The sequence below is a fragment of the Eulemur rufifrons genome, chromosome 17, assembly GCF_041146395.1.
Source record: "Eulemur rufifrons isolate Redbay chromosome 17, OSU_ERuf_1, whole genome shotgun sequence".
Lineage (NCBI taxonomy): Eukaryota > Metazoa > Chordata > Mammalia > Primates > Lemuridae > Eulemur > Eulemur rufifrons.
Genome location: NC_090999.1, coordinates 31,755,056 through 31,775,131, shown reverse-complemented (window position 1 = coordinate 31,775,131; position 20,076 = coordinate 31,755,056). Strand labels below are relative to the sequence as shown.

The following is a 20,076-nucleotide window of genomic DNA, read 5'->3' as shown; positions in this document are numbered from 1 at the left end:
TTTTTTAAGAAAAAGGAAAAGGTTAAGTAAATCCACATGGGATTTACAACAGTTGTATTTCACTGAGATCGATCGTGTGGCTTAAAATTCAAGGTGCTAGGGAAATACAAATTACTTCTAAGGTAACTTGAAAGCACATTGTCTTTTTGGCTAGCAGTCAAAGGATAAGTTAGACCAGAAAAAGAGGTCAACAGGATGAGTTTAACAAGTTGCTCAGGGTCAATAGCAGCAGAACATCCCAAAGTCATCTTTAATCTCAAACTCCAAAAAAGTTGTTAATGGGCAAGTGGGTACACATACACCCACGAATCACAAATAACCAAAAACAGTATTTCAATGAGAAGAGGTCCTCAAATATAATTCTAACTTAAAAAGGACTTTTTTTTTGGTGGTAAGAAAAACCAGGTCCTTTTGATGAAAGGGAAAAAGAGGGACAATAGATGGAAAAGAAGATATTGCTCTGAAACTATAACGGGGAAAAATCCTTGTTTTTAAGACTGTAGATAGTAATGAATTCCCTGATTTAAGGGGAGTGTCCTAGATGTTTTTAGTTGCATTAAGTTTTAGCTTGCAGAAGCTGGAGGAAATGAGTCATAATGTCCAGAAGGAAGAATTCAGAGTAATAAGGGAGGGATGATCAAAGATAATAACAAACAGGAGGAATTTCATTAGAAGAGCAGAGCTCAAAACTTCGTTTCCAGAAGTGTGCAGAAAAAAGGAGAAGATGTGCAAGAGATGATTTGTAAACAAGAAGACATTTCAGCTGCACATTTTAGAGCGCATGCAGAGGAGTCTAGAAAGGGAAGACACACCTTTCATATTAATAATACAAGAACTAGAATGTTATCGACCCATCAATCCATTCTCAGCCATCAGGCAACAAATATCTTGAATCTAGCAAGTGAAACCAAATCATTCATCATTCGCTTCCCTAAATTACCGTGCTTAAATTCAAGCTGTGGACTTCTGAATAGACTGACATCTATCTATGTAAAACATCACCTTCTCACCTTACCCAAACATATACATACCCTTAATCTTAGAAATCAATGCCAGGAGGGAACGGCATCACAAAGATGTGTGCCTCACTTACGTCCCTCCATTGCATTCAAATCCTAAATAAAGTTTTTTCCATCTGTAGGTCCCAATGGTCTCCAGAGGGTCCACCAGAAGCTATGTCTGGGGAAGGAGGTTCAATGGTTTCCACATAGGGCTTGGGTGATGAGAGACTTTGAAGGCATGACATCAATATTCACGTTGGGCCTGCCATCCTTGCCCATGCTTATTAGTTACCCATTCGGGCTATAATGGTGAGGAAAAAGGAAACCTGAAAAGGCAGACCAATAGAAACAGTGAACGGGACGCTAAAAGAGTCAAGTCCGTTGGCAGGGGATTAGAGGAGAGAGAGAAAAGAAGGGGTGGGGGGAGCCTTTTCCCGGAGAAGATGCGTGTGAGATAAGACATAACTCTTGTTTTTCTCAACATAGGACTACAAGCCATTATTACCGCCGGCCAAATTATTACCCCTCTGTCAAGAATTAGACACAACAATCAAAGTAATCAACGGGCATGTCTAATGCACTGTAACATTTTCAATGCAAAGTTTGTTTTCTCTCTGCCCCCACGTTGGAGCCTGTAATTAACCCGTTATGTAGAACGATACCAAACAAAAGCCTAATTGAGGCTCGCTTCCCGACTTGCGGCAGGTTTGGAGAGGGTGAAAACGACTTGAGAGCCAGGGGGCTGCGAGTCTCGCCTGTCTCCAGCCTGGCCTCCGCCCTGCTCCCTGTCAGGGGCCCGAACGGGTAACTCGCCACACGACACACGATTAGGGTACATTAGTTTTCGTATTTATTAAGAGTTGTCAGATATTGAAAACGGCATTACACTCGCGCTTACAAATGAATCCAGTTTCCAGAGAGTCAAAGCATCATCCTGGGGTGGGGACGGAGGAGGGAGGAGAGGAAACAGGGTGGAGCCCCAAATCCTAACTCTACGCCAGCAAACTAAGAGGCACGGAGAAGTCCGATTTCGGGCAGTGCCATTTATTTATCCCTGGGTTCTGGCTCTCGCAATTGAACTATTGCTAAATGCCAAGGGGGTGGGGAGTGCGTCCTAGAGAGCACGTCCACGCAACTCTGATCGCCGATGGGGGCCAGCAAAACACACGACCCGTCCCCCACCCCGTATAAAAGGCGGTTCCTCAACAGAACACATGCCATGTTTCTGCCCCTGGCCAGTCATCCTTGCCGTGGTTGGACTTGAGGAAGAAGGGGTGATGGGGAGGCAGGAGAGAGGAAAAGAGGAGAGAAAAGGCATACACTGACTAGTCTGGGAATTGTTGAGAAAACTCTCTCCTCTCCAGGCCTGTTCCTTCTGCGCAAATAAAACAGCATTTCTCAATGGGCTGACAGCCGCCACTGGTAAATAATGGTCATACCTCACTGGCTAGGCAGAAAGCCTCTCTTTGAGCAAGAGCTTATAATTGAAATATGGGTCATTTCAACAATCCCTAGCAGTAGACTTTGGTATAAAGCACTTATTCTAAGAAAATAAAATAGTGACTCCGAATCAAAAACCATTTCAAGCAGGACCCTCTTCCTATTTGGGGTGGGTGGATGAGTGGGGCAGGGCAAGAAAGAGACTGGAGAAAGGAAAGGGAAAAGACAGAGAACAGCATCTCATTTTCATAAAACCAGTAGTAACATTATCACAGCTGAGAGCTAAGGGCTTCCAACCAACTTTGATCCAACTACTCAAATCCGAACTTGCAAACTTGACCTTAACTACTTGCAATACAATATCACACCTACTGTATGTCAGTTTACCCCAATTCACATGCAATCCTTAATTTCAGACATTTTTAACAGCTTGCTTGTAAACATATAAAAGAGGGACCCTGGATCATTGTGTTTATTTATTTATCTATGCCAAACGTTTATTAGTGAAATAGTCCTGCAGATATAATTCTACATATGGCGCTTTGATTTCACATAATATTTAAGAAAAAAGACAAACACATAGAATTAGACATATAATTCAAAGACCACGGTACAACCTTTGTCTTTTTACTTCAGCAAACAAAAAATAATATCAAATGACAAGAAAAGTGGCAAGTCTTCCGACAATAAATAATAAATTACTTTATAATTTTGCAATGCAAGAGCAAACAAAAAAATTTCCTTTTTTTCCTTTTTATTTCCAGAGAGAGAGAAAACAGTCATTTTAACCAATAACTATACACATCTTTGGGGGAAAAGTTCTTGGACAGACACAAGTCAAACACAATCCCGAGACGCTTGTGGCAAAATAGAGGTAACCTTGTTGCAATGCTTTATAAGTTGGTTTTTAAATCTGAATTCAAAAACCTTTAAAGTCGCTTCAGACTTCTTGATAGAGGATGGATCTCAAAAAAAAGAGGGGGGAGGGGCAAAAGTAAAAAAGAAACCAGCTACAGGACATGCTAAGAGACCCAGGATTTCAATTAACCCCTTGTTAAAGTCAACTAAAAACATCGCAAACCAATGCAGCTCCACCTTCCTGAAAAGACTCTTTCAGCCAAGGAGGCCAGTCTCTCTTCCTGCTCTTTTGCTGGAGCTCCTGTTTGGCAAGGCAATGACCAATATAGAAACAGCACCATTCAGATTAGGATGGACTAGAAAAATTCCTATTTCTGCTTTTCTCTAGATGTGCAGTGAAATGAAAATGCTTTTTTTGAGATCCTTGAATATAAATCCTCTACGTTTTAAAAACGTCTTTTTCTTTTTTCTTTTTTTTTTTCTTTCAGTACTTCTAAGGTCATTGAATAGCATATATTGGGTTTTGGGTTTTTGTTGTTTGTTTTAATTCTAGTAAAATCCCATGATTGTCTTCACAGTGTTGCTACCATATCACCTTGTCATTAAAACAGACTTCGTGCATTTCATGGAGCATTCATTTCTTGATTCAGTTTTCATTGACTGGGTCGTTAAATACTTTTGTTTCGAAGTTCAACATTATAATTTCCCACTTTCTCCAACAGGGAAAAAAAATACAGAATGAATGTTCCTCATGCCTCAATAGGACTGGCTACCATGCTGTTAGGTGTATCTGGGAGTTGAGAGGACATCGATGCTACTTCACTGCCAGTAGAATTAGAGCCTGGTCCTCCTTCTGAAAAATTGACCTGCATAGAAGATTGAGAAATGAATAAAGGAGGCTGTAATCGTATTCATAAAAAGACTTTAAAGTCATCATGCTGTGTATGTATGTACAAATTACTGTGTAGATGGCTATGTAAAGATACCCACATATATAAATGAATTTTAACAGGCTTAAAGAAAGCCTGTGAGCAGAGTAACTTGAGAAGAAATCCTCTCAATTTCCCATCTTCCAAAAGATCTCTGTTTTAACTCAAACTGAATTCCCAACATTATGTTGCCTTAAATTATTTAAGAACAAATGTGTTTCCCACTGTAAAATGGCATCACAACTCTACCATGCATGCTGAAAATAAAATTATCCTGCTGGCTACATGTTGTCCTGGGAGTAGGCGAGTTCTTAGTCTCTAAGCATCAAAACCTCTCTTCTTTGAGTTGGAAAATCCATAACACACGATCAGACTCTGTGATGAGACTGAGAGGAGGCTCCACAGAACAATAGTTAACTCCTCAGAGCTCACAGCCTGGGCTTTCCTCCTTGTTGGTCCTGCTGCCTCTTGCCCCCTCCACCCCAGCCCAATCAGGCTCTTCCTTCTAAGATGAGACCCCAACTATTAAAACAACATCATCACATTATAAATATCTAGCTCCTTCTTTTAACCCGAAAAGCATTGCACTGCTGTTGTAAACCTTCTCCAACCATGCCCACCCATGCCTCAGCTTCCTCTCCACTGCTCTCATCTGACACTAAAATTTTAGAAGATGCAAACAGTTGTGTACCCTGAACGCTCCCCTTACCTTTCTTCTATGATTCAGGTTTTGCTCAAGTAGTTCATCAGATTAATGATTTTAAAATACATTCTTTTTCCTAGTTCCCCTGTCTACCTTCCTTTCTACCCTATTGAACTTTCCCATTGTGAGGTCAAGGAATTTCTTGAATTTGCCTATCCTCTAGACTGGCCCACTTGCCACTATAGACACAAGCCTGGGGCCAAGCCCTTTAAACCACTTGCCTCTGGCCAATTACCTAACTATTGACACTGAGAAAGCAAATTCCCTCCAGGTAAACGTGAGGGTAAAAAGCTAACCTCAACTAAAGCCTTATTTCCAAAGGAAGGAAAAAGTTTTTAGGATAGATCTTCATGTTTTATAAAACAGAATTCTAAGGAGCTAATTACTCTTTAAGAAAAAAAAAATCCTATTTGTACATATACCATATTACAAAGGACATATACTTAATAGTTTTATTTATTGTGACTCCTTAAGCTTTTTGTAGGCAAAAGATGAATTAATTTTCTCTTCTCTGTATGTGCAAAATGTTAATGCTAAACCAGATTTTCACAGATTCAATAAACACTGTAACTCTGATTGGTAGAGTTCATGTTCTTTTTGCTATACATGCTGCACAGTATGTGACTATATGCCATTTGAACTCTTACAATAGTCCCAGAAGGGGATATATTACCAAAACGTATCAATAATCTATTTGAATAATCTCTGTATTGACATATTTGAAAACTACACCCAGATAGGTATTGCTATTTATTGATAACAATGATTGATTATGTAATACAATCACCTCGATGTCAGTCCTTAACTATCCCATTTTTTAGATGCTCAGGATGGAGTAAACTTACTAATTGCTGATTGCAATGCCAACGTGATCTTTGAAGTCCCTGCCAACTCTCAAAGTCCAAGGTGCATGATTTTGCGACCCTGTACACCTTCCCACTAGTCAAGCACCTTGAAATTGATCCTTCAAAGCAGGCCTGATTGATAGAAAATTCAATGTATATGGTCAAATTATGCATTCTCATTTTTAAAAAGGCCTGTAAGAGGTTTGTTTTCCTTGCATTTGCTTCTCTTCTCTTCACCAGCTTGGTTTCTCTCCAACCCTTCCCCCTGAATCTTTCAGTGTGTGACAGTTATACCAGAATCCCCTTTCTGTTGGCAATTCAGCCTCCTCTGTCTGGGAGCTGACACTTACCAGTTGCTGAAAAGCAGGCTGATCTATGTCACTTTGCAAGGCGAAGTCGCTCAGTACTTTCCAAGGTGGCTGGTAACTTTGTACCTCAACTGGGTTAGCCTGTAAGCCACCGTCGTGTCTCTCTGGACTGGCAGCCACCATGGGAGTTCCTGTCATTCCCTGGATATTCTGTGAATAGCCCCCCCCAAACCCAACATGTTAATGAGCAAACTCCCTCCCTCCATTGTCTGCACAGGCTAAACAAATATACCCCGGTAGGTATTATCTTATCTATATAGTGGCCTTTATTGACTCAGTTAATCTGCTGCACCCTTGGATATTAGCTGGAGTTCAGTTTTGTTTTGCTGTGTTTTGATTTTCTGCTTCTGTAGGCTGGACTATTAGGTGTGCTTGGACCTTATTAAACCAAATTCTACTATGACTTTCTTCTTCCCTTTTACTTTCACAGTTCATCCCCATACCTCCCATCTGCCTTCTCAGGCCACAGCCTCCCAGAAGTCGAAAGCAGAGGCAAGCTGGGCCTCCCTTCAGCCTCTAGACTTGGTGGTTTTCTCGGCAGTTTCAGTTACAGATTTTTTTAAACAGTTCTCCAAGAGCCAGCCCCGACCCCCAAGCGTTTGGGTCTGGCTGCTATTGTGCTATTATGTACTAACCAACTTAGAAAGTGCCCTGGCCCGGTCTTGGCCAGCCTGCCAAGTTTAATGACAGCAGGTTTTATGGCATTTAAAAATAGGGCCGAAGCAGTAAAAAGAAAAAGGAAAAAAAAAAAAAAACGCTTTAGCTTAAGTTAACCAGGAGGCCTGCAGGGCGGGTGCCATGGGCCTGTGATAATAGTGGGAGAGGCCTGACGCCTCTGTGGAGGCTTGGGCTTGACGTGGAGGTGCGGGTGCCTTGTGTGCGCAGGTCACCTTGGGGGATCCCGCCGCCCTGAAGGCGCAGCGGCAGGACTCACCCAGTGGGGAGGTGAGCCCAGAAGTCTGCAAGGGGACCTGCCCACCACCAAACCCCTGGATCTAGATAGGAACCCACGCTGTTGTCCCTCCCTCCTCTTCAGTATGAGAGGAACTAACTACCTGAACATTGGCAACACCCGGGCCAGCCCTCGGAAAAGGGGCGACACGTCCTTCCGGTTGGGCGTGCTGGCTAGGTTGAAGGGCTCGAGCCCACCCACGGAGCCCGGGGGCCTAGCGGTTGCTCCATCTGCTCTAGGAGCCTCTCTAACCTGTCCCACCCCTGGCTGGCGCCCCGAGCCAGGTTGCCTCTTTCCGGGGCCATGGGTCAGGGTGGGAGTGGAGGTCGGGGTAGGGGTGAAGGGCTGCGGCGTCCCGGCTCCTGCTGGCGAGCAGGATCGAAAACCACGCGCCGGCCAGGGCACCAGGAACGCATCTCGAACGCCTTCTCCTTCGCCCTCGCGTCCCCTGCCCGGCCCCAGGGCCACTCACAGTTTTGTCATTGGGCTGCTGCTGCTGGAGCTGCTTCATCATGATGCTTCGCTTCTTGTCCTTGCACCGCTTGTTCTGAAACCAGACTCGGATCACGCGAGGGCTGAGGCCGGTCATCTCCACCAGTTGCTCCTTCATGAGCGCGTCGGGCCGGGGGTTGGCGGCGTAGCAGGTCCGCAAGGTGTGCAGCTGCTTCTCGTTCAGCACAGTTCGCACGCGCGTCGTCTTCTCCGGCTGCTTGTGGACGTGGGGCCGCAGGGCCGGCTGCCGGGCGGAGATGGGCTCGGCTGTGGGGCAAGGGGCACCGTGAGCGCGGGCCGGGCTGCTTGCCCGCCCACACCGCTCCCGGACAATGGCCAACGCTTTGCAGCCTCCATACACAAAGCAGGGGCGGCAGAGGTGGGGGTGAAGAGGGCGAAAGGAAAAATGGAATCTCGCTCTCTAATCTGCAGAGGTCAATACTGAGTAATCCCGGCCCGGAACGCAGCCCCCGCCCCTGCTCATGTCAACAGAGGGTTAGCCAAGAGGAACACGTCTCAGGGTCTGTCTCCCTATTCGCAGCAGCGGCAACATTTTTCAGCATTGTTTTTCCTCTTTTCTCGCCTTTCCCTGTACCCAGACTGGGCCCAGTTTACACTGAGTAGCCCCCACCTCCGGGCTTGGAGTTTCCTCTTGGGCAAAGGCCACAGAGACTACCAGGGAACGCAGAACACCGTTGTGATAGCCAGGGACACCACACCAGCCGGGACCTCTGCAAGGGTAAGGCCGAGGAGAATTCTGCCAGAAAGCCTTGAACTTCGGTGGGAGAGGATAATCATGTCAAGGTGCTAAAGAAATTCCATTTCTGTCATTTCTCCATTCCCCCGTCTTTCTTAGTGCTAATCTACATGGATGTTCCTGAGAAGGGCTGACCCTAAGCAAAGGAAAACTGAAACTCTGTTGAGCTGCCTAGGCTCTAGATACATAAGGGCTGGGAAATGTCCCCCGCCTCCCTCACAATATTTTGGTTTCCTCTGTTTCCCCACAAGCAGGGCGCAGACTGCACTTAACTGGAGTTGCCACCCCTGGCTTCGCCCCTGTGCAAGCTAGTCACAAATCCCCCAGAACAGAAGGCAGAGGGGGGAAAGCTGTAGTTTCCTCACCTCCAGTGTTTAGTGTGAATTGATACTTTAAAACTGCAGGGGGGTAGATCTATTCATGACAGGAAGGCAGGTTTGGAAACACTGCCTGTCTTCCTACCCACAGCTTTGGTCCTGGCCAGCCTTGCTGTTTCCACTCCTCTTCCTGGGGAGTAGGCCCTCTGATCTGTATGGTACAAAACCAGCACCTTCCACGACCCCCTAGAGTGAGGTCAACACCTATAGGGTCAATTTAGAGCTACAAAGACAGGCCTGAAGATGAAATTCTCACCAAATCACATAGAATGAATGGTTTAAAGAGGCAGGCTCCCTTTAAAAGGCGATTACTGCAGATTAGCTTGTTGACAGTTTTAAATTACAGCTCTGTGCAATGGCCTGCAGTTATTAAGACTGTATCCTTTCAGGCCCTTTCTCTCACAAAAAAAGTAAAAATTAATTTAAAAATGTTTTGGAGTGTGGTGCAATTCTCAAGGAAAAAGGATTTGGGAGGCTAAATGATTTAAGGCCACCTAAGCTTCCTTCATTGAGTCAAAGGAAGGAGCTCCAGGGACCCAGAACTCCACCCCTTTAATTAGGCAGCAGCAAGGAGAATACCTGGCCGGGAGCTTAAACTCGTGGTTTAAGGCCAAAGTGAACTGGAAGTACTGTTCGAGTGTGTGTATACATGCGTACACAAGTGGTGTATATTCATGTGTCCCATATATGGACACACAAACGTGTAGGTGGACTCGGGAAGTCAAGGGAGACAGTGAATGGATTGAACCTCGCTGGAAAAGAGCATAGCACAGAGCATACTGCACATACAACACTTCGTTTAACTGCAGGCTGCTGCCACAACCGCCCTGTGGCTACCATGGTGGTGGTGGCCGCTGGTGCCTGGCAGGGGCGCCGCTGGCTTAGTCTGGCGCCTGCCTACCCGAGCCCGGCAGAAGAGTACCTGCCATTTGCAGGGGCCGCGCCGGATGCAGCGGACTGAGCGGGTCGCCGGCGCCGAGGCTGGCCCTCTCCACCACGTCGTGGTCTGCTCGGCAGAAAAGCCCGTCCTCCCGCAGCGCGAACTCGTCCCCAGGGATGAGCTGGCGGCTGCAGGCCACACATCGGAAACACTCGATGTGGTACACCTTGGAGCGGGCACGCATCACGAAGTCGTTCTTGCTGAAGCCGATGCTGCACTTGGCGCATTTGATCCCGTACAACCTGCGCGGGGGCCGGGCCCGGAGCGGGAAGAGAAGCACAGGAAGAGGGGTCACTTCAGGCGAGCACTTTCCTGGCCCGAGATCGCCAGCGGCGACTCCCTGAGAAATCAGCATTTCCAAACAAAGCTGGGGACCGGAGGATAGAAATGAAACCTCTCTGTATCTCTTTCTCCCTCCCTTTCTCTTCAACCCTCCACTTCTCCCTTTCTTTTACTCCTTTTTCCTCTCCACTTAATTCAGAACACCCAACCTATTAAAAAAAAAAAAAAAAAAAGTATTGATGCATTCCAAACCCGGGCCGCTGCTCTAGCGACCAGTCCCAGGGTTGACCTTGCAGATCTTAGCAGGAAGGAATCCAGAAGGACTCCAATAGCCACCGGCCGCAAACTTTCACCTCCCTATATGCCCCAATTTCTGCTGCTAGAAATAGCTCTGAAACTGTAACAAAAAGTCTTCCTTCCAAGAAAAAAAAGAGGTAGGGGAATGGGATTGTCACTCTCCTCGTTTTGCAAACACGCACAAATACACAAGCAAAATAACAAAATGAAACCTCTGAGAGTTTCCAGATCCCCCTTCTGCACAAGTACATTTTAGTCTTTCTCCAACTAAAGATTTTCCTCAGGCAACAATGTTAACAGAAAGTTTCCTCACCATTCTTCCTTTTATTATTTTGAAAATCTGCATCTGTGTCCTCAATCTTTTTCAAGTTGTAGAAGCACCTACCTCTATTTCAATTTGTTTGAGAGCCATGACCAGCCTGAAAAACGAAAAGACCCACTTCTAAGGTCTTTCTCACTGCTGGCCTTTCCGAAGAGGCAATCCTTATAGGTTCCATCTAAGCTACAATGCCCTGTCCCCCTCTCCATATTTCAATAATAACAGAAACTGGGCCATTCCTACAAACAGAATGAGAGAGTTGAAAAGATCCACATAAAGGCAGAGGCATCCTGCTCCTCTAAGGGAAGATTTGGAAATCTATATGGTCACTCTATTCTGCTTTTACAACTAAGGGATTTCAAAGGACAGGACACACACACACACACACACACACACAGAGAGAGACGGAGTTGAGAGAGAACAGAAAGAAGGTAAAAGTGATTAGATCCTTCTACAAATGTGTGTGTCCAGAATTAGGCACATGCAGGTCTGTGTGCAATTGAGCAAAACACTATCTCCATAGGAGTAGAGATACTCCCAGAGGTGCCAAGTGGGTTCTCCCTCTCTAGAATCTTGAGTTCACACACCAATCAAGTAAACAATGAAAACAGCTCATTTGTCAGAGGTTAGAAGGTAGATTCAAAAGTTTTCCTCCCTCCGCCTACTCAATGTGAGATCTTCCATTTCATAGGGTGAAGACTTGACTTTGCCTGTGACCAAACAATTTAGAAAATCCCTCCCCCTTCCTGTACCCCACTTCCCTTACTTCCTCCTGCTCCCCCCACCAAAGTATTAACCCCCCTACTGTTCAATTTTATCTATCAACATGATACTCTCCTCCAATTCATTATTTAAGAAAAAAAATGCTGGATACTAAGTGACCAGAGAAAATTGTGACTGCATATTAAATCCAAACTAAACTTCAATACAAGTTCTCAAGCTCCAGAAATCTTAAGATAATCAAAAGATTATATCTCAAGCTCCAGAAATCAAAAGATAACTAATTACTTGTCAGTAGCCACGGAAAATTTTTAAGAAGTAATATTTTGTTATTTTTTAACATTCTGTTGAAGGTGATGTCTCTTCTGTTTGTTATTAAAACTAATAAAATTTTCTTTAGAAATTCTACTGGCTTCCTAAGGCAGAAAACAAAGTTTCTGATGAATGTACACAAGGCAGAGAAAACTTGAGATTAGCAAAGTCTGATGCAGAGTAAACTGGAGATAAACCCCCCAAAACAACAAAACCAAACTCAGAAAGTTCCTATGTGGTTTTAGTCTTGTCACTATGGGTAATTCGCTCATTTTATCAGTTACCAGATTTTAATGTGAGAAAGGAAGCTGTTCAATTATCCAAATATACCAATTGTTCGTAGGCAGATGATGAGCAATTTGATCTGCTCTGTCTAATTCATCAGCTCAGATAAGATAAGAAAGAAAAGACAGTTAGATGTCACCAAAGGGTTAATATTTAAAAAGATTAAATTTCTGGCCTTTCTGCAAGGAATATTTAGGTTGGTTTTGAAATTTTCCAGGAAGGAACTCTCACCCTAAAAGTAAAAGACCCAATATCTCTAGTTGCTCTTTCAAAGTGCATCTCTAAACATGTTTAAATCAAACTTTTATTTCACCTATTGCATTGATACCACCAAACAATTTGTAAGTTACAAATAAAAAAGGACTAAAATAAACAAATAAATATAACACTGCACTATACAATGAAACTTAACCTCCTTTTAAAGTTTAAAAACCCAAACTTATCCATCTTGAATTTTTTTGTTTGTTTGTTAAGGAGTAGGGTGAAAGAGGAAAATAATTTGAGTATCATAAATTCTAAGAATAGTTAAATAAGCCTCAATACCACACAGTTTATGAAAACCACTGTACAGGGTTTGTTTTTTTACCCCTAAAGAGTGACATGAACAGCATAGCTGAATTTTTGTAACACACTTACGGGTAACTTTTGCTCGCTGCACTCCACCAAGGCAAACTTCGCAGAAAGACAAAGCCCCACCAAATAATAAGTAAGGAGTGGGGAGAGACGGAAATCTCACGAAATTAGGGAAGAAGTATAAATGGCATACCTGATATAATCTCTTTTACAGTAGGTTTTACCATCCCTAACAAAGCACGTACAGCTCTCATCCAAATACTGATTACACTCCGCACATTTCAAACATGCCGCATGCCATTCCAAATCCGGAGAAACCCTTAGAATATACTGATCGTGAATTTGATTGCCGCAACCAACACATAGGGAAATCAGACGTTTTTCTGAAATGAAAATAAATACATGATTGACTAACCGTTTACTTCCTACAGAGATAAACACACTTTTAGTGTCGTTCTCTTATAGGGCGTACTCTGAGAGGGTTTTTCCCCCCTCTTTTCTTTCTTTCTCTCTCTCTCTCTCTCTTTTTTTTTTTTTTTTTTTTTTTTTTTGAGTATTGCACTTTGGGATGATAATTGAAGTGTGCCATCAAAACCTTGACTCGTCTTTAAAAGGAGGTGGAATATATGTAAAATGCAGATTTGAACACTACATTTGTACGCCTAGCACGCAATCAAACCCGCTCATTTTGTATTTCTTTCCCCCCCTCCTTTCTCTTTGCCGTAATCATTGGGAAAGATTATGGATAAGTCAAGTCAAAGAAAAGGTTTTGACTAGAAGCGTTAAGTGAACGCAGGGATGTCTATATTTTCCATGAAGCACGCTCTTAAATAGCACATAGGACTGGATATTGTTAGCAAGAGCAGACATCAATACAGTTGTCACTCTTTTGCAAGTCTAATGCTAATTCACATCTCCGGGTATTGAATGTGCAGGCAGACCTTTGCAACATAATAACCTTCTCGGAGAGAGAGCTCAGGATTCCCGAGGAGGAAATCACCGCTTAGCACCAGAAAGCTAGGGTTTTGGAGGGCACACAGGCGAACTCAAACACAAGGTACGATCAGTTTCCCGAAGATCAGAACCGACAGCAAGCATGCAGGCGTGGCGGCAACAAGAAAAATCCACCTTTTCTCTCTCCAGGCAATGACTCCAACTCCGAAGAGCCCTTGGCACCCGTGCCTGAGAGAGACCCCCGCACAAGAACAGTACACCGAGCCCCACAAGGTAAAATAGCCTCTTACTTTTTGGTGGATCTCCCATGTCTCCCATATCTGTAAGAGGGAGTAATGTCCACAGTGAAATGGTGGTTGTACAGTTGGTGAACAGCCCACAGAGAGGATGCTGGAGCTGTGGCTAAGTGGGAAACTGTGGCCTCTGGGGTTGCCAAGGCTGAGAGAGCCGCTGCTCGGCTGCGCCGCGCCCTCGCGGATCTGGGAGTCCAATTTAAGCCGGCGGAGTTGGCTGAGCGGAGGCGCTGCGGCGGCGGCGGACTCGGCACGGCTCGGGCACCTCTCTTCCTTATCTCTTACTCAAACTTCTCTGCTCCAACTCAGCTCCATCGCCATTGGTCTGACGCAGCGCGCGGGGACGTCAGGCGAGCGCCGCGCCCATTGGCTACAGGGCGCGCGGCGCAGCTGTTCTGATTATCATATTTCAGCCTCGCCGCCGCCGTGCGCCACTGACCGCTCGGCGAGCCCGCGGGAGAGGATTTAGGCTCCCGAGGCAACTTGCTCTGGGATCAGGCCGTTTTCTCCCGATGCTTGGGCTGCCCGGCTGCTCTGGCTTTGGCCTCCCTCTCGTCTTCCTCCTCCTCTTCCTCCTGCCCCGTCCCTCGCTCCTTCCCAGCCGCGCCGCCTGCGCCCTGGCCTCCTGTCGCGCTGCTCCTCCGCCCTGCGCTCCTGGGGTCCCCGCAGTCCGGCTGGCCGCGTTGCGCGCGGGGCTCCCTTTTCTGCCGGTGGCGAGTGGCTGGTGGGTAGGTCTTCCTGTTGATGAGGTCCCTCCCGGGCTCTAGGAAAAGGTGGAACTTGGAACAGGCCGCTTAGCTCGGTTTGGTCCCACGCTGTGGCGCACAGCTAGGGCCTGGCCCGCTTGGCTGCCCGAGAGGGTGAGTTCCCTCCAGAACTGGCTGTGCAGGGCGTGCTAGGGGAAGAACGGGGAATGGGATTAGTAGACCCAGAGGAATTATTCGCTGACTGCTACCCTATTACCCCGTCTCCCCCGACCTCAGATATCCAAAAACGTGAGGTGGGAGGAAAGGTGCACTTCTTGCCCTAGCGGACAATCAATCAGGTTGGAACGCACAGGTAAAACGAAGTTGACTCCGCGGACTGCCTCTGTCTCTTTCCGACCCGCGAGGTCTGCTTTTCATGTTAACTCTAGAATTGAAGCTCACTAACCCGAAGCCAAAGAGCGAAATGATCTTCCAATAATCTAAAGTTTGAACGCCGTTTATATCCTGTCGAATTCCTCGCTCTGCTTGTCTCCTGCCCTTTGTTTTTAAGCAAATGTGCCGTTGTCTGTGGTGTTTTGATAATTATGAGGACAAGTTTCCATGTCTCTCTAGATATTTTTTAAAATGCGTTCGTCTAAGGGCGCGAATAGGGAGGGGTCTATTGCAGAAGAGTGATATGCTTATTTCACTTCACTGGGTGTTGATACCTAATAATTTTCTCTTGGGAAACTACCTGGAGAGAGAATAATGTTGGCTGCATCTCTAGGTAACCTTTTTCAGTCATTTCTTAACACGTTCCCGTCATCTCTAGCAGGCTCTCAAAGTCACAGGAAGGCCACGAAGAACCCTCACATTTCCCCCAAAGCTTCTTTAGCTATTCCTTATCTAATGGGACTGCCAGTTTTATCTCTTTAAAGGCCTACAAACACAAGCCTTAGAAGGCTTAATTTCGGTGTCTTGTTGCCCGTGAGAAGCCCGGTGTGTTAGGAAACTCCTTTCTTTGTATCTTTCGCCAGATCTAACCCTTGATAAGAGCTGTGAGCCCTCGGCCGGCCTCAGTGGCTCGGTTTGAATGGCTATGCCTCTCCAGAGCGCAAAGAGAATCTGAGATGCATCAGTTTCCTCCTGACCTAGCTGGGGCTTTACTAAGAACCCGTTTTGTTTTGCTTTGTTTTGTTTCAAAGTAGATTTCAAATTGGATCTCTTTCCTTCCATTTTTATTATAAATTATTTCAGAGTGTGTGAAAGCGACAAGTTGGGTAGACTTAGGTTGATAAGTTTACCAGTTGTATTTGTTTTGTTGGGTTTTTTTTTTTTTTTTGGTCTGTTTCTAATCTCTGGTATTATATACGCATGGAGCCTTTTGTCAGACTGCTTTTGCAAAGCCGATGCTGATAATCGCAACACTCGAAGCAACTCTTCGCAGTATATGAGTGTGTTTTCTGTATAGATAAACATATTGACCCTAGTAAAAAAAAAAAAAAAGATACCACTATAATGTCAGAAAATAAAAAGAATTTTAGCCAATCATACCCCATCATGCCACGTTTATAAAATGGAATTAACCATCAGAAGCTGCCAGAAGCCTGATGACATATTTGAGATCCACAAAGCACCCTCCTTATCCATCCTCCTTCAACCAGCCCCACCCCCACACAGTGTGGTGTTTTAACTCCCTAAACCAATAAGCTATTACAAAGAATTATTGCCGATGATAGCAATTCCAAATAGAAAAGATGGCATATGGCTGGGGGAAAACCTTTAGTAATGGGCAATTTCACCTTAATGGTGAAGACAACATGTTTTCCTTTTTTCAGCCTGCACCATTATTGTAAACAAGTATTTTCTTAATAAGTTCCTAAACTGATAGAAGCAACATCCATGGAGAAGATACCCCCATCAAAGGGAGAAATTGGAGGGAACCCAGCAATTATGTTGTTCCATGGTGAATGTGCTCTGGAATTGTATGCATCTATGGACAGTACATTTTGCATTTAAATCAAAGTTAGAATGGCAAGCATTTTTTCACTTCACCTTGAAGTTCTGACGTGATCCTGGATTATTCCCATTTCCTTAGCTGATTGCTATATGTGGATTTAGTGCATCAAATAGATCTAAAATTTTTTAATGTTTTTTCTAAAATACATAAAACTGTGATTAGCAATATTTTTCCAGAGTACTTGATCACAGGAGCGACCTCTTGTGTTCAAAGGGTGATTAGACCCTCTCCTCTCAAAAGTGGACTCATTTTGACCTTTGTATAGTATGAGGTCAAAAATACATCCTTGAAAACAGCAGTAGTGTGAATCCCTGGTTGACAAAAAGAAGAGTATGTGTAGTTAATAAGTATAGTCTTCTCACCTCCAGGCCACCCCAGTATACATTACAGTCCTTTTGAATATAAAAAGGATGCTGAAGTTTTAGTAAGCTCCTCTTGAGTCTGTGACATCTGCTGATGTGCACTTGTACACACCTTCCAAACTGCAGCTGTTACACCAAAGCCTCCTGATGGGCCTGTGTTTTTGTGTGCTGTTGCTTGCTTTCTCTGCTTCAATTAAAATTTAAACATTCCACATCAAACTTAATGCCAGATACAGATTTGTGAACAAACATGTTCTCAAGCTACATTTCAAAAATCTAAATAGGTTTTAATTGCAATTGAAAAGTAAAATTACACATTTAGAATTTATTTATTCCCCAACAAACTCTGGCAGATATAAGTGAATTTTAAGTTGGCTCTTTGAGAAATCATGTACATTGTTAGGAAGCTTTATTCTTTCCAATCTAACCAAGATTGGGAAGGAAAGGGAGGCTTTGATCAGCTTTCCCTGAGCTATGAATGTGTTTGGGAATTTAATCCCAGGGAAGTGATGCTGTGTGCTTAGCCTATATCCAAATCAGGTAAGAAGGAGTAGAATAATAATTAGCTGCTAGTTTCAGTGAATAAAGTATTTAGATGGAAAAATATAACAGGATTTATATTTTCTTATATCTACAAACATAATTTGGGGGTCAAAATGAAACATGAATATATTTTATTCACCTTTTCAAGTAGGTATTGAATATGTGTGTATGTATCCCACTTTTCTTATTTTTACCTTTTCTGTGTAGTTTCTAATCATGTAGAATAAGACTGTATATAAACCATTAGTATTTTTATTCATGTACAAGGGTCAGATAAAATTATATGCCTTTAGAGGGAGTCACGATTAACCATTTATGTTCCACTGGGAACAGGGTGTGGGTGTTTAGAGCCACTTTGCCTCTCTTCCAGTTGTCGGTGGCTTATTGAGGATGAGTCAAGACAATGTGTGCTCTAATTTCAGAGAAAAAAGAGATTTCTCTCCATATGCCATTGGGTATGAAATGATTGTCTTTTCTTTTTTCTTTTTTTTACTTAAAAAATACTAAGCAATGATAATAAAGGCAGTTATTAACAACATCAACAAACCTTTAGTTATGATTTTCGTTTTGTTGCCTAGGCCTTCTGCTGGGATTGTGGTTTTGTTGATTGTCGAGATTGTTTTATTAACCAGTTAAAACAATCTGGGTGGATTAGCAAGAATTTTTTTCTGCACACAGAGCTTCCGACCCTGCATTTCTGAGTTCAGGTAGTAGTTTCTGTCACAAGCGTACCTAATATTCTTTCTTGGCAGACAGCAGCTCCGAAGGCACCGTTCTTGTGAGGTCTGTTGCTCGGTTCTCAGCCAGGATAGAATTCCACGCTCCCGGTAGCGGTGAAGCCACAAACCTCATGTCCGTCCTGAGCATGCCAGGCAGGGAGCTGATGGCAGGGAGGAGTTCGGCCAAGCGAGGACAGAAATTTGCATCCTTCCTTTAAAATTGTGCTTCTGGAAGTATTTACTATGATTTCTCAAAAGCGGCTGACAGTGTCAAGTGAAACATTTTTTTCCTCCCTCACCCGCCTTTGAACTCCTAAATGACCAGGAACACATGATTTTTAAGAGTTCTGCGAGGAGCCAAGGTTGGAGCCAGTGAGTGCAATGTGCTGACTTAAGTGGTTCTGGCCCAAGGACGCGCCGAACCCTACATTTGGCAAAGCCTTCAGTAAATGTATGGAATTCTCGCGGGGGCAGATGGAGTCTGGAGAGGCGAAACAGCTTGATCTCTCCCAAGATCTGGGCGGTTGGACTGCAATCTACCACATCTGCACAGAATCTAGCAAAACACCCACGGGTCCGCCCGAGCTCTCTGGAAATCCAGAGCAAGTTACATCAGTCTAGTTAATAAAATTGATCAAATCTAGTTGATTATTTTTTTTTTCCCAGAGCGACACCCTTTCCGTCACTGCAATAGTGTCCAACTGGCAGCTCCGAATTTAGCACGAAACGGTTGCTTTTCACCGCCCGCTGGAGGTTTACTGGGGACGGGCGGGGGAGGGGAGGCGAAGGTACCTTGGAGGAGGTCAAGAGGGGGAGGAGGAGCAGCAGCAGAAAATTACCAGCCAGGAAGAGGAGGGAGTTGGAAGCCCAGAAATCTGCCAGTATGCCTCCAGTTGTCTCAGAATTCAGCGCTTGAAAAACAGCCTCGTAAGGTGTCCGGGAGTGGAGTTTTCGGGTGGGCTGCGGAGGTGATGTCACGAAATACAGTTATTTTCTATGAATTAAAATTGGTGGTTAAAGCGTGTCGGGCGGTTCAGTGTAGCTGAGAGGTGCGTGAATAGGGGCTATTTTTAATGGGAGGTGGGCAATCATTGGTGACATCTACCAGTAGATTCTGAGTCTAGAAGTAGCTTGAGGGGTAGAGAAAATGCTTAGTCAGTTTGAGAGATAAGATTTTAGGGACGATTTTTAAGGTCGCTGTCTGCTCCGACTCCGCGGAGGTGGATGGGAGGGTGAACTCCGGGTGTGTGTGCATTTAGAGTTATCTATGACTCCGGATCCATGCTGTTAAAAGTCATCAATTCTTTGTGACTTCACATTGAGAGAAGAATTTGCCCTGCCCCTCTACCTGCTAAATGCCAACTGAGAGGAGAAAAGGGGCCCCGGAGACGACCCCTTTCAGAAAGAACGTCACTTGATCAACTCCACTGAGTTATTAACTTGCTCCCCAAAAGGTCAACAACGCCGTTCCTTCCCAGCCGCGCGGCGCTGAGATCAATCGCTCTTCCCCAGGTAGCCTCTTGTCGAGGGCTCAGAAACTGCTGTCCTACGGTGCTCCCCGGCTCAGAAGCCCTGCTCTATGTTTTTCCCAAGAACCTCGCCTGCCCAGGTTCCAACATACACGGCGCTAGAAATTGAGCTTAGCCTGGGGTCCAGGAATGGGAAAAGCGCTAAACAAAGAGACCATCCCACGGTCCCCTCATGAGGCCTCTGCCTTCCAATATTCAATTTGTCAGCCTTCTAGCTGAACCACCCTCCAATCCTCAGTGTTTTGAGTCGCAAGGGCATTTAAAAAAATTCCATCTTCCTATTGACAGAAGTGGAAAAATCCGAACCGAATCTACATCCCCTGCCCTAATTCCTGCTAGAGGAAAGGAGAACATAACCATCCCGCAGACCTCTCTCAGTCCCAGGATGGCGACCGCAGCCCCTGGAGAGGCCACATTTAGTTCTTCCTTAATGTGAACTTAATTGCTACCCACGTTCGGGACCAGGGCCCTGGATGGCCTAGGTCACACGTTGGTGGGCCCGGTTCTGGACGTGAGAACA

The 20,076-nt window shown here is 44.8% G+C and overlaps 1 protein-coding gene across 1 annotated transcript; it reads right to left on the bottom strand.

Annotated features, from left to right (window-relative positions):
* Window positions 1–2,912: 2,912 nt before the first annotated feature.
* On the bottom strand, window positions 2,913–13,946 carry ISL1 (ISL LIM homeobox 1). Its single transcript, XM_069492611.1, has 6 exons — window positions 13,695–13,946; window positions 12,644–12,833; window positions 9,645–9,904; window positions 7,569–7,855; window positions 6,127–6,294; window positions 2,913–4,165 (listed from the first exon to the last, which is right to left on the bottom strand). The coding sequence occupies exons 1-6, from the start codon at window positions 13,720–13,722 to the stop codon at window positions 4,049–4,051; spliced, it is 1,050 nt and encodes a 349-aa protein (XP_069348712.1). The 5' UTR covers window positions 13,723–13,946; the 3' UTR covers window positions 2,913–4,048.
* Between the last annotated feature and the right edge of the window lie 6,130 nt (window positions 13,947–20,076).